The sequence below is a fragment of the Podarcis erhardii genome (genome assembly GCF_964252035.2).
Source record: "Podarcis erhardii genome assembly, chromosome: 15".
NCBI classification, from domain to species: domain Eukaryota; kingdom Metazoa; phylum Chordata; class Lepidosauria; order Squamata; family Lacertidae; genus Podarcis; species Podarcis erhardii.
The window spans coordinates 26,231,886-26,245,709 of NC_138505.1; the positions used below are offsets into that span (position 1 = coordinate 26,231,886).

Here is a 13,824-nt window from a genome sequence, read left to right on the forward strand (position 1 = left end):
AATTTTCACTAGGACTTGAAATAATGATGGTTATAATCCACAGTCAGGTGAATAAACGTATCAAACTGGATTTAAGAACCAGTACAATTAGTGGTTAGAGTGTGTGGACTAGGGTTTGAATCCCACCTTACCCCGCCACAGTTTAAAACATCTAAAAGCAGCACATTTTCTGCTATAGGGACCAACAGGTTATGTTCCAACAGCTACAAGAAATATGAAAAGCCCTAGTCAAAAATGTAGTAGAAAAAAAGACAGTTACGGAACCGAGAAATTGCACAAAACAAATGAAATACTGTTAAAATCCCTGAAACGAGAAGTAATCGACTAGAAATATTATCTTATTGAAATAAACTAAATAATAAAAATCAAAAAGTTTAAGGAAAAAATTAGAAAAACCTAAAATTGAACAAAGCCTTAACGGGATGCCAGCTACAAACCTCGTTTCTTTTTTTTCTTTTTTTTCTTTTCTTTTTTTTTAGAAATATCTTTATTAAACAGTTTTTCTTTAAAAAACAATACACATATCAAAAAGAAAATACACACACCAAAAAGCAAAAAGGAAAAAAGAAAAAAAACTTAAACAGACTTATACAAACTTGCACAAACAGTAGACCTCCATCCACTCGATTTAGGGTTATATAATCTTGTATAGTTTCTGCAGTTATTCTAACAGTAGCTCTAAACGTCGCAGGTATTAATTATCGTCTGCTGTTAAATTATTAATTCCCAGATTAATCTCAATATAACTTAAAAATTTAGTCCATTCACCTTTTATTTTTGCCAAATTATGATGCCTAATTCTTTGTGTTAATCTCGCTAATTCTATGTATTGAAACAACCTCACTTGCCAGTCTCCAATCGTAGGTATATTGGGCGATTTCCATTTTTGCGCTATTAAAACCCTCGCCGCTGCTGTGGCATATTGGAAAAAAGTTTGGTCTGTGCTTTTTATCTCTTCTCCGATCATACCTAAAAGGAACGCCTCAGGTATTTGGGGGAAATTGTACTTCAAGATTTTCTTCAGTTCCTCATAAATTTCTCCCCAGAATTTCTTCACCACTTCACAAGTCCACCAAATGTGGAAGAAGGTCCCTACCTTATCTTTACATCTCCAGCAGATATTGTCTACAGATCTGTACATCTTCCCCAGTTTTGCCGGGGTCAAGTACCATCGGTACATCATTTTCTCTAAATTTTCCCGCAGGGCTGCACATGCTGTAAACCTCATACCTTTTTTCCAAAGTGTCTGCCATTTATTATACTCTACATTATGCCCAAGATCTCTATCCCATTTAACCATCACACTCTTCACCTCTTCCTCTTTAGTGTCCCATTCCAGTAATTGTTTGTACATTTTAGAGAGGAGTTTATTATTGCCTTCTAAGATTTCCACCTGGAATCTCGATTTTTTTTCACTCATCCCCAGTTTCTTATGTTCACCCCACAGTGCATTAATTTGGTGAAAGTGTAGCTACTCCTTAATCTTACCTTTCATCTCGCCATATGACCTCATCTTCCACCCTTCTTCTGTTTTAACTAAAAGATCCTCATACGTCCACCTTTCACCTGTCATATTTAATTTTTTTATTTTAATAATATCAACTGGAGAAAGCCACCAGGGGGTACCTTTTTCAATCAGCTTTTTATTCCTGTTCCAGACTTCAAGTAGCGGGCCTCTAATTATGTGGTTGGAAAAGCCTCTGTGAACTCTACCTTTATCCTGCCACAAATAGGCGTGCCAACCAAACCTAATATTGAAGCCTTCTAGGTCTAATAAATCCGTGTTTCTTAGAATGGCCCAGTCCTTTATCCAGCATAGGCAAGCTGCCTCATAATAAAGCCTTATATTCGGAACTGCGAAACCACCTCTCTCTCTTGAGTCTGTGAGATATTTAAACTTAACTCTAGCTCTCTTCCCCTGCCAAATAAACTTGGCCAAAATTTTTTGCCAGTTCTTAAAACATGTAGTACCTTTGATTACTGGAATATTCTGGAATAGAAATAGCAGTCTTGGGAGAATACACATCTTAATCGTTGCCATCCTCCCTGTCCATGATAGTTTCAGCCTATGCCAGGTATCCAGGTCTTTCTTAATTTCTTGCCATACCTTATTATAATTATCTTCCATTAAATTTATGTTTTTCGGGGATAGCCAAATTCCCAGATATTTAACTTTATTCACAGCTTTAATGCCAATCTTTTGCTCCAATCGTTTTTTATCTTGGTCCTCCAAATTCTTTATTAAAATTTTTGTTTTCTTCCTATTTAGTTTAAATCCTGACAGTTTACCAAAATCTTCTAAAAGTTCTACTACTCTACTGGCACTATCCACAGGGTTCTCTAGGGACAAGACCAAGTCGTCGGCGTAAGCCTTTAATTTGTATTCCTTCTCCCCGATATTTATCCCTCTTACATTAGGTGTCTCCCTTATTTTGTTTGCAATTACTTCCAAGACCATGATAAATAACAGGGGTGACAAAGGGCAGCTCTGTCTTGTACCCTTCATGATCTTGAAGGACTTGGATAAATTATTATTAATAATCAATCTAGCCTGTTGTCCTGAGTATATTGCCTTGATGCCTTCCATATATGGACCTTCTATTCCTGCTCTTTCCAAACATTGTAATAAAAATTCCCAGGAGACGTTATCGAAGGCCTTCTCTGCGTCAATGAAAATCAAAGCTGCCGGGATGTCTGTCCTCATATCCAAATATTCAATAATATTTAATATATGCCGGACGTTATCTTTCTGTTGCCTGTTAGGGAGGAATCCCGCTTGGTCTTTATGGATATATTTCTTTAAATACTTCTTAAGTCTATTTGCCATGATATCTGCAAAGATTTTATAATCGCTATTAAGCAGTGAAATTGGCCTATAATTTTTTATATCTGTTTTTTCAGTTTCTGTTTTTGGTATTAAAGTTATATAAGCCTCTTTCCAAGAATCGGGGATCCTCCCACCTTGGATAATGTTATTGATAACGTCCGTAAGCACCGGCGCTAAGTATTCCCCTAACATTTTATAATATTTTGAGGACAGACCATCCGGCCCAGGGGCCTTTCCGGTCTTCATCCTGCTAATAGCCTCCTTGATCTCGTCTACCGTGATCTTCTTATTCAGTTGTACACTATCCTCTTCTGTTAGGTATTTCCCTCCACATCGCTCCAAGTAGTTTCTTATTTCTATACTATCTTCTTCTCCTTTTTCATACAGCTTTTCAAAAAATTGGATAAACCTTTTTTTCTATTTCATCTGGGTCTTCTATGATGTTATCCTCCATTATTAATTTATTGATCACATTTTGTTTCTTCCTTTTTCTTAGCTGCCACGCAAGCAGCTTCCCCATTTTATTTGCCGACTCAAAATATTTCTGCTTCATAAATTTAATTCTCCATTCTATCTCTTGGTTTAATAAGGCTGAATATTGTGACTGCAACACTTTAGAGGTTCGGTTAGTCTCTTCGTCTGCCGGGTTTATGGTCAATTTCCTCTCACATTTTCTCAACTGGGTAAGGATCTCCTCTTTCTTTTGTTCCCTTAGTTTCCTTCTATGACTATTCTGTTGTATTAAAAAACCCCTTAGAACCGCCTTACTGGCGTCCCATACTATATTTATAGGGGTCTCTTTATTCAGGTTCAAATCAAAATAATTTTTCAGAGTACTTTTAGCCTTTTCTGTCACTTCTTCAATTTCAAATAAATATTCGTTCATCCTCCACCTATACTGTCCCTTTACCTCATGTTTTATTTCCATAACCAAGGGGCAGTGATCAGAGAGTGTCCTGGGTTGAATTTCACATCTCATTACTCTTAGCGATAATGCTCTTGTCATCCAGATCTGATCAATTCTGCTCCAACTCTGGTGGGGCTCAGAATAGTGGGTGAACTGTTTAGCAGTCGGATTTTTTTGCCTCCAAATATCAATTAAGTCTAAGTTCTCCTCAAGATCATTAAAAGATTTCGGTAATTTCCCCCGATTTAGTTTCCCCTTCTTTTCACTTCTATCCAAATCCGGTACTGGAACACCATTCATATCTCCAAGCAGGATTAATTTATGAACTTCCAGTTCTAACAAAATGCGTTCTAATTTCTCAAAAAACTCTGCTCTATTTGTATTCGGGGCATACACCGTCACAACATTAATTTTTTCCCCCCGGAAGTTTAGTTGAATTCCCAATATTCTACCTTCTTCATCTTTACAGATTAATACCGGATCCCACCTTTCTTTAACATAAATCACTACACCTTTCTTCTTGTTTATCTCCGAATTAACAAACTCGTTTCACTGAACCTCGTTTCACAAACCTCGTTTCACTGAACTATGCAGTTTCCTCAGAAGGAAATAGAAAAATCATAAACCTTAAATGACCAAAATTCAAAAAAGGGGGTAGAACTCCCAAAAATTCTGAAGTATTATAATCCTAGCTCAACCTAGGTGAAGCAAAGCGCAGTAATAAATGATTGAGGACTGAAGTTGTTATTTATGTGTCGTTTTTACCTGTATGGGCCTATGGCCGTAAATAAAATTACTTACTAATGATTGAGGACTCAAAGGTACAGTTTCTAATACTGAATTTACAAAAAGGGGGTGAAGACTGATCTTTAACATCAGCAGTAACATCTAGACCATGGGAACATTTCTAAAACTTGTCTAAAACTTGCCATTTAGGTTTTCAACCCCCCCTTTTTTTTGTAAATTCAGTATTTTTTTGAATTTTGGTCATTTAAGGTTTATGATTTTTCTATTTATTATTATTATTTAGTTTATTTCCACAAGATAATATTTCTAGTCGATTACTCCTCGTTTCAGGGATTTTCACAGTATTTCGTTTGTTTTGTGCAACTAGTCAAAAATGTAGGCAGGCCAAGCCTTATCCCAGGTACGTAAATTATTTGATCTGACCGTCCTTTCTTGCAGAGAGAGACTCACCCAGGAAAGAGGCTCCGACCACCACGGCATTCTTGCTGGTGGCCAGTTTCACCACTCGGTTGGCATCCTCCACCGTCCGGATGTTAAAAACGTTCTCCACTTCCTTGCCTTTGCAGCTAAGGGTTTTGGGCCTGGAAAGACGTGATGGCAGAGCAAGACTGTAGCCGAAACAGAATTCTACAAGATCAAAGTCTGGCAGACATCCCAATGTTGTAATGTGGATACCGATCACAGAAAAAACGTCCTCAAAATACACAGCCACTCCATGGTGCCCCAAAGTCCTGGTCGTTCCACATAGGTAGAGCACCTGCTTGGAATGCAGAAGGTCCAGGTCCAATCCCTAATGGCATCTCCAGGTAGGGCTGAGAGAGACTCCCAGCCTGAAAAGCTCGACAGCCGCTGCTGCCAGTCAGTGTGGACCATACTGAGCTACATGGGCCAATGATCTAAGTACCATATTTTTCGCTCTATAAGACACACCAGACCACAAGACGCACCTAGTTTTTGGAGGCGGAAAACAAGAAAAAAAATATTCTGAATCTCAGAAGCCAGAACAGCAAGAGGACTTGCTGTGCAGTGAAAGCAGCAATCCCTCTTGCTGTTCTGGCTTCTGTGATAGCTGCGCAGCCTGCATTCGCTCCATAAGATGAAGACACATTTCCCCTTACTGTTTAGGAGGGAAAAAGTGAGTCTTATAGAGCAAAAAATACGGTATATGGCAGTCTCATATTTTCTTGCGCTGCATTCAACGCACCACGGAAAGAGAGCTCACAACCAATGTGCTGTCAATGGTTAGAGTGTTGGACTGGGAGAGCAGGCTTCAAATCCCCTCTCAAGTCATGAAGCTCACTGGGTAACCTTGGGCCAGTCACCATCTCTTAGCCTAACCTACTCGAAGGAGCGTCTCCACCCCCATCATTCAGCCCCAGACACTGAGGTCCTCCTATGAGGGTCTTCTGGCGGTTCCCTCACAGCAAGAAGTGAGGTTACAGGGAACCAGGCCTTCTTGGTAGTGGCACCCGCCCTGCGGAACGCCCTCCCATCAGATGTCAAGGAAATAAACAACTATCTGACCTTTAGATGACATCTGAAGGCAGTCCTGTATCGGGAAGTTTTTAATCTTTGATGTTTTATTGTGTTTTAATATTTTGTTTGTAGCCACCCAGAGTGGCTGGGGAAACCCAGCCAGATGGGTGGGGTATAAATAATAAATTATTATTATGATTATTATTACCTCACAGGGTTGCTGTGAGGATGGAATGTGGGGAGGAGAACTATATACACCACCTTGAGGCCTTGGGAGATAAAGGTGGTATATAAATGAAGCAAATAATACATAATAAATTAATAACCATCCATGACCTTTCTCTTAAGGTCAAAACTTTGGGTGCCCAAAAATGTCCTGCTCGTCACTTACGTGCTCCCAGTGGCAAGTAGCAGTTTGTTATACTCCATTTTAAACCCGTCCTTGAATACAGCTGTCTTGTTCTTGACGTCCACAGCCACCACCTGAAACAATTTCTAAAGGGTCATTCAACGGAACATCTTAAGGAACATCCGAAAGCGTAATAAGCTAAGGACCGAACTTTTGCAGGAGGTCCTGGGTTCAATTCCCACCAGCATCTCTAGGGTTAGGGTTGGGAGAGTCCTCCGCCTGAAAAACCCAGGAAGGGTTGCTGCCGGCCAGTGTAAACAACACTGAACTAGATGGAAGCAATGGTTTTACACGGTATGAGGCAGCTCCCGACGAAATTGAGAATTCAAACTGGGAGTATAGAATATCACTGATACAAAACTTCCACCCCTTGACTTCCGGGTTAGCGCCATCGTCTAATGGCGGATTCCCTCCGAGCTCTGGAGGGAATCGGCTCAATAGGAGACGGGTCCTGCCACGGCGGCGACGCGGGAACCTTCAGAAACCACAGGCGCTGAAGCCTGTGGACCTGGTGACTCGGCGGGCACCATTTGCGCCCTCTCCGACCCGAGAAGGAGCCTTTTTAAAGGCTTTGGAACGGGGGACAGGGAGAGGCGTGGTGCTGAGAGTCGACTGCTACTCCTACTGAGTGAAGCCGCATGCCATGGACGGAGAGCGCTGACTTCTTCCTTTGAACATTTGGACCAAAAGTAAAAGCCCGTGAGTAATACGGAAATCGGACTTATAAAAGAAAAATTTTTGTTTGAATTCGGCACGATCAGGGAAGGCGCAAAGAGGAAGTCCGTATCCCCGCCTTGTAAACAATTTGAAGCAAGGACTAAATAACTAAGGTCGAGAGAACATCTCCTTTTTATGGGATAAAGTTATTAATTGCACAATTCGATAGTATAAGTAATCTTGCTGGAGGATATGAGTTAATTTTGAGAGCTGAAGTGCCACCCCCCCGGGACCCGGGAGTGATCCGCGAGAGGAGCCTGTTGAGGAGACATAGAAGATTTTGACAGCTGTCAAAATAGCTGTCAAAGTTGGAAAAAAATAGAGAACTTTGTTTCTGTTGTCTTTGCTGGTTATATGCGTTACAATATAGTTATAAATTGATGAAAACAAAGAAGAATTGAAACAAGTTAACTTGACTTTTGGGCTGGAAGTGGAAGGAATACTAAATAACCAGAATCCCTCTAGAGGGGGTTCAGGGACATTACAAGAATGGCTACAGGTGGAAAAATACAAGCTGAACTGGACAAGGCTTTTTTTCTCTTGGGAAAGTTGCAAGAGCAAAGTGATGTTTTGGCTACAAGTGTCACAACTTTGAAGTCAACAGTAAATAAACTTACTGAGTTGGATAAGGACTTGACTCAAAAAGTCCAGGCAGCTGAACAAGAAAAGAAATCTGAGAAATTTGAGGAAGTGGAGAAAGAGATATATGCTGATCAGGAGGAGCAGGAAGGAGGGGCTGTAATGCTGCAGATGGCAAAGGAGAGCCAGAGGCCTGTCAAGATGGATACAAAGGAAAATAAGGACTGGATGACGAAAATTTGGTTTGAATTGAAGAATGAGGAATGGAAAGATCTCCTTTTGTGGAGATCTGAAGATCTATGGATTATAAATTTGATCAAGGTGGAAGTTGGAGCTTTTGGGACATTTGGACTTAAAAGGATTAAGAAACAAGATCTGAGCTCCACTTTTAAATATGGAGGTCTGGCTGGAAGAAATATGGACATTATTGGGATAGAGCTCCTCCGAGACTTGGTGTTTAGTACAAAGGACTATCAAAAAAACCGGCAGAGAGGAATTGAGAGAGATTTAAGAGCCTCGGACGTGAGGTCTCCAGGCTGATAGCAGATGGACTGATGGACATTGGTTTGGGGATCGAAACCGGGAAAGGGAGGGTGGGGTTTGGGAATCCAAAGGGTGTATAAATATATTCTGATTCTTTTTATTTTTGTTTTGTTACTAGCATAAAAATGGGGAATTCATGGAAGGGAAATTGGGTCGACCTTAGAAAAAGGTTTTAAGTATAAAGACTGATGTATATAAGTTAAAAATTTCACATATAAAATGAATTAAATATAATAATGAATTAAGGTTAAAAATTGGGGATAAGAACTTGTTGAACAAACATTTGGAAATGGAATACAAGAAGGGGAGGCGAGGGGAAGTCGTGGAAATAGGTTATTGAAAATAAGGATTGTAAACGTTGAGTGTTTTTAATTCTGTTTTTTCTTTTTCTTTTTTTCTGGATTTTTTTTTCTCTTGAAAATTTTAATAAATATCTTTATAAAAAAAAAAAACTTCCACCCCTTGTACACAGACACACACACACCTGCATTTCTGTCAGGACCTCGATGTCATATGTACGAAAGAATTCCTTCGGTCGCAAGGCAATCTGATCAGGGTGAGAATCCATCGACTGAAAAGAAAACCCATTTTTGTCCTTAGCAAAAGCAGGGGGTGCTGGTTATTATTTTTTGACCCAGAGGGCACTTTTGGATATTTGAATGACTGCCCACCCCCTCTGATCACTTCTCTCCCTCCCTGCCCCCCGCACCAGATCAGCCCACCCCCATAGCCCACCCCTCAAGAGACTGAAAGAAAGAACATGTGAACATACAAATTTCAACAGTCAGATCCAATGGTATTCATCTGAGCCTCAAAAAGAACTGAGAGCAGATAGATGCAACTAGTTTGGCTGAACTGGGATCCACAACAATGCTGTGAGATGGAGCGCAAGAGGTGGGAGCACCAAATTTTAGCACCGCACAGGGCATCGCTGAAATCTGAGAGCCCAAATTCCACCACTGAGAGCATCCTTGCCCCAACTTCCTCCTTACCAGAGCTGAGGGAGGAAGTTGGAAGAGTGCCTGAGTTCAAGACACGGGTTTTTATTTTGTCTCACTGCTTTCCCCAGGAAAACCTGGGTGGAATCTAGATGCATATATATGAATTTGCCATAAGCTCACCAGCACCATCTAGTGCCCCATTTGTATAATGTGCAGTGGTAGCTCGGGTTACAGACACTTCAGGTTACAGACGTTTCAGGTTACAGACTCCGCTAACCCAGAAATAGTACCTTGGGTTAAGAACTTTGCTTCAGGAGGAGAACAGAAATCGCGCCGCGGCAGTGCAGCAGCAGCAGTAGGCCCCATTAGCTAAAGTGGTACCTCAGGTTAAGAACAGTTTCAGATTAAGAACGCACCTCCAGAACGAATTAAGTTCTTATTTTTTTATATATATATATATAAATATTTATTAAAGTTTTTGAATACAAATGCACAAATAATAAACAACCTTACTTATATCATAACGTGATTTCATCACTTCTTTGGACTCCCTCACGTCTCCCACTCCCATTTACATCGTTAAAAGGTTTTTCCAAGCAAATTATCAACTTGTTTACGATCTTATATCCACTCATTTAAATATAATCTAGCAATTCTCCAAAAAAATTATGTTTTCTTTAATCTCACTTATCATCAAATTCAAGAAGAATTTGAAGAAGAACAGTTTCAGATTAAGAACGCACCTCCAGAACGAATTAAGTTCTTAACCCGAGGTACCACTGTACTTAAAACCCACTTAAAATGTTTTATTTGCAGCTGCATAGCTGAATCTCTGCTGTTTAGTCCTGAATCAGAACAAACGTCCATCTGCAGAAAACCCGGTTCGTGTTTGTTCCGATTCAGCAGTAAACAAGAGAGTTTTCCCAGGAAAAACAGCAGGACGAAAGAAGAAGCTCTCAGACCCGTGCCTGCAAATCACAGGACAAATGTCCCACTTCTTCCTTCACCTCTTTATAATTCGATATCATCTTATTATAGTCTGGTAACTCAAGATAACACTTAGTGCATCTGCTGGAGAGGACTGTAGTTTACAAGAGCTTATGCCAGTGGTAGCCGATGTGGGGATTTCCAGATATTGATGGACTACAACTCCCATCATCCCTGACCATCGGCCACGCTGGCTGATGGGATTTGTAGTCTGGCAATTTCTAGATGGCACCAAGTTAGCTCTCCCTTGATTAGGATTTGCCCTCCACCAAGTTTAGGATACAAGGAAAATGAACTGGAGAATACCAACCTTACTTAATTTGGGTCTGTCATAGGGCAAGTTCCTGTCCATCGTGCACATCACAATCCTATCCGAGAAGCCTTCTTGCCGTAACGTCTCTGCACACACCAGTCCTGCGGGGCCTGTGAAAGAAGTGTATTTGTTCGTGTATTATTATTATTATTATTATTATTATTATTATTATTATTATTGCCACCATTTTTCTCCAAAGAGAGCAAGGTGTTGTATGTCGTTCTCCCCTCCTCATTTTTATTCCTCACAACAACCCTGTGAGGTTGATTAGGCAGTGACTAGTTCCTGGTCACACCCAGTGAGTTTCATTAGTTGAGTGGCGGCATTCGAACCCTGGTCTCCCAGGTCCAAGCCTGACACTCCAACCACAACATAAAATAATAAATTGTATATTTTGATTTAGAATGCCTTGATAATATTGTGTACAGGCAACGGCCAATGGATGCGCGTCCGACTGATGCGCGATCACACATGTGTGTATGGCTCTGAACCCGGAAGTGACCCCAAAACATGGCTAAAACACCCCTAAAATATCACTAAAATGCCAGAATGTGGGGTGGAGCGGGGTAATATGCAGGCCCCATTGACATGTGTGGGGGTCCAGAACGTTCCCCCCGTACAAAACGAGGATCGCCTGGTGTTTTAATTATGGGTTAAATGTATAGTTGCAAACCATTTTGCAACGTGAATGGTATATAAGATAAAATAATGATAACAACAGCAGCAACAATAATGGCAAAATTCACATCTAATGCTCCACCCAGTTTTGCCTCTGGCCCCGCACACCACTGACCTCTGGCCCTTGGAATGTTTCCCAGTAGCCAATGTGGCCCTCGAGCTGGAAAAGGTCCAACCTCCCTGCAGTACAGCAACTGACCTGAAGGGGTGCCAACTCTTCAGTGAAGCCACCCCTTACCCAACACCTGCCCCCCATCCCACCCCAGGCTGCTTTTGGAGCCCAACTTTGGCTCACGGTACCTGCCCCAATGATGAGTACATTTGTGCTGCTGATGTTGTAGTTGCTGAGGGAGATGCATTTGGCCATCACCTTGGTCCTCCTCTGTGTCTGAAGAGCCTGGAGGGGGCCATTAAGAAGACGGTGTCAGCGAAAACCTTTCACACTTCTGTGATTCCCCCCATTGCAGGGGGTTGGACCAGATGACCCACAAGGTCCCTTCCAAATCTACAGTTCTGCGACTCCTCTGCCAACTCACACACACATTGTTTTTGGTCAGGAAAAGCAAACCTGAGAAAGTTTTGGCTTTGGGCAGCGCTCTGTACTGGCACAACCCATTTGTTCTTACTTAGCAGCAAGTTCCATTGGACTCAGTGGGATTTACTTCTGAGTAAAGAGGCTTTACTTGGTCCACCATGATCACTGCAGATGGTGAGAGCAGTCACGAAATTAAAAGACGCCTGCTTCTTGGGAGAAAAGCAATGACAAAACTAGACAGCATCTTTAAAAGCAGACACATCACCTTGCCGACAAAGATCCGTATAGTTAAAGCTATGGTTTTCCCAGTAGTGATGTATGGAAGTGAGAGCTGGACCATAAAGTACGCTGATCGCCAAAGAATTGATGCTTTTGAATTATGGTGCTGGAGGAGACTCTTGAGAGTCCCATGGACTGCAAGAAGATCAAACCTCTCCATTCTGAAGGAAACCAGCCCTGAGTGCTCACTGGAAGGACAGATCGTGAAGCTGAGGTTCCAATACTTTGGCCACCTCATGAGAAGAGAAGACTCCCTGGAAAAGACCCTGATGTTGGGAAAGATGGAGGGCACAAGGAGAAGGGGACGACAGAGGACAAGATGGTTGGACAGTGTTCTTGAAGCTACCAGCATGAGTTTGACCAAACTGCGGGAGGCAGTGGAAGAAAGGAGTGCCTGGTGTGCTCTGGTCCAGGGGGTCACGAAGAGTCAGACACGACTAAACAACAACAAAAGAGGCTTAGGAACATGTTGTAAGGTTTTACCTTACAGGGATCTCAACGGTCATCTCACCTGTTTGCTTGCTCTGATGTACACTTTCTCCTTCTCGATTTTCACCTAGGAATATAAATTTATTTCTCTTTTTAAAAATGGTTTTATAATCAAAGTTTTTCTTATTTGTTTTGATTATTTATTGGTTTTTATCCTGTATTTTTTTCTGTGAACCACCCAGAGATCCTATGATGAAGGGCGGTATAATAATAATAATAATAATAATAATAATAATAATAATAATATTCAGACAGACTGGCAAAATGCCTCACACACATTCCCCCACCAAAAGCAATTCACACCTGCAAACTGTCATATAAAAGCGCCCGAAAGAACATGAACAAAATGGTGTGTAAGTTAAAGAGAAATGAAAAGAGCGGTTTTTATCTTTCTTACTTCAGGTCTTCTACGTAACAGAGAGACATTCAACTTAACATACAGAGGAGAAACTCCCTCAGTGCCACCTAGCCAATCAGAGTGTTACCTCAAGGAACATCATGCCACTCTGCCTGGTTGCTAAGCCAGACAACATATCCATCCCTCTCTCCCTCTTGGCTAACTGACTTCAACACTAACAGAGTTAACACTTGAGTTGCTGACAGAATGATCTCTACTGTGGCACCTTGAACACCAAACTCAAGTTTGCACAGACCAGACTAACCAGTAAAGAATCCTTCTACCCTTTCTGGGTCAAAGGGACCTCAACGAAGGCATCTTGCCCTCTGGGCATCCCAAACCCTGGGCAGATGCTGGAGATTGTGATTATGCTGCTGTGCCTTTCTCAAAGCAGTACGGTGGCTTAACCCTGGAGGTCTTACCTGAAATTTCGGCAAGCTGTCCAGGCCTGGATAGTCTTCAATGTCACCTGTGCCGATGTTAAAGCAAGCCCCGTGCCAGGGACAGCGTATGCGTCCTTTGGACAAAACCCCTGCAGGAAGGAGGTGAGGAACACAAGTCGAAATGAGTCTACATGGGAACATAGGAAGCTGTCATTGGTCCATCTTCTTCAGTGTTGTCTACACTGATGTTCTGCCCGGACACTGAGGTCCAGCGCCGAGGGCCTTCTGGCGGTTCCCTCTCTGCGAGAAGCCAAGTTACAGGGAACCAGGCAGAGGGCCTTCTCGGTGGTGGCACCCGCCCTGTGGAACGTCCTCCCACCCGATGTCAAAGACAAAAATAACTACCAAACTTTTAGAAGACATCTGAAGGCAGCCCTGTTTAGGGAAGCTTTTAATGTTTAATAGGTTATTGTATTTTAGTGTTTTGTTGGAAGCCGCACAGAGTGGCTGGGGAAACCCAGCCAGATGGGCGGGGTATAAATAATTTTATTATTATTATTATTATTATTATTATTATTATTATTATTAGCAGCAGCAGCAGCAGCAGCAGCAGCAGC

At 41.6% G+C, this 13,824-nt stretch overlaps 1 protein-coding gene across 5 annotated transcripts in view; it reads right to left on the reverse strand.

The window, feature by feature from the left end:
* Positions 1 to 13,824, reverse strand: part of AIFM3 (AIF family member 3) — a 60,646-nt gene that overhangs the window by 17,210 nt on the left and 29,612 nt on the right. For all 5 annotated transcript variants that reach the window (XM_081841866.1, XM_081841864.1, XM_081841865.1 and 2 more), the window contains 7 exons: positions 13,247 to 13,356; positions 12,450 to 12,494; positions 11,425 to 11,521; positions 10,444 to 10,556; positions 8,690 to 8,776; positions 6,349 to 6,440; positions 4,932 to 5,062 (listed from right to left, as the gene is read on the reverse strand). In XM_081841866.1, the coding sequence (XP_081697992.1) occupies positions 4,932 to 5,062; positions 6,349 to 6,440; positions 8,690 to 8,776; positions 10,444 to 10,556; positions 11,425 to 11,521; positions 12,450 to 12,494; positions 13,247 to 13,356 (675 nt within the window). The remainder of the gene's footprint in view (positions 1 to 4,931; positions 5,063 to 6,348; positions 6,441 to 8,689; positions 8,777 to 10,443; positions 10,557 to 11,424; positions 11,522 to 12,449; positions 12,495 to 13,246; positions 13,357 to 13,824) is intronic.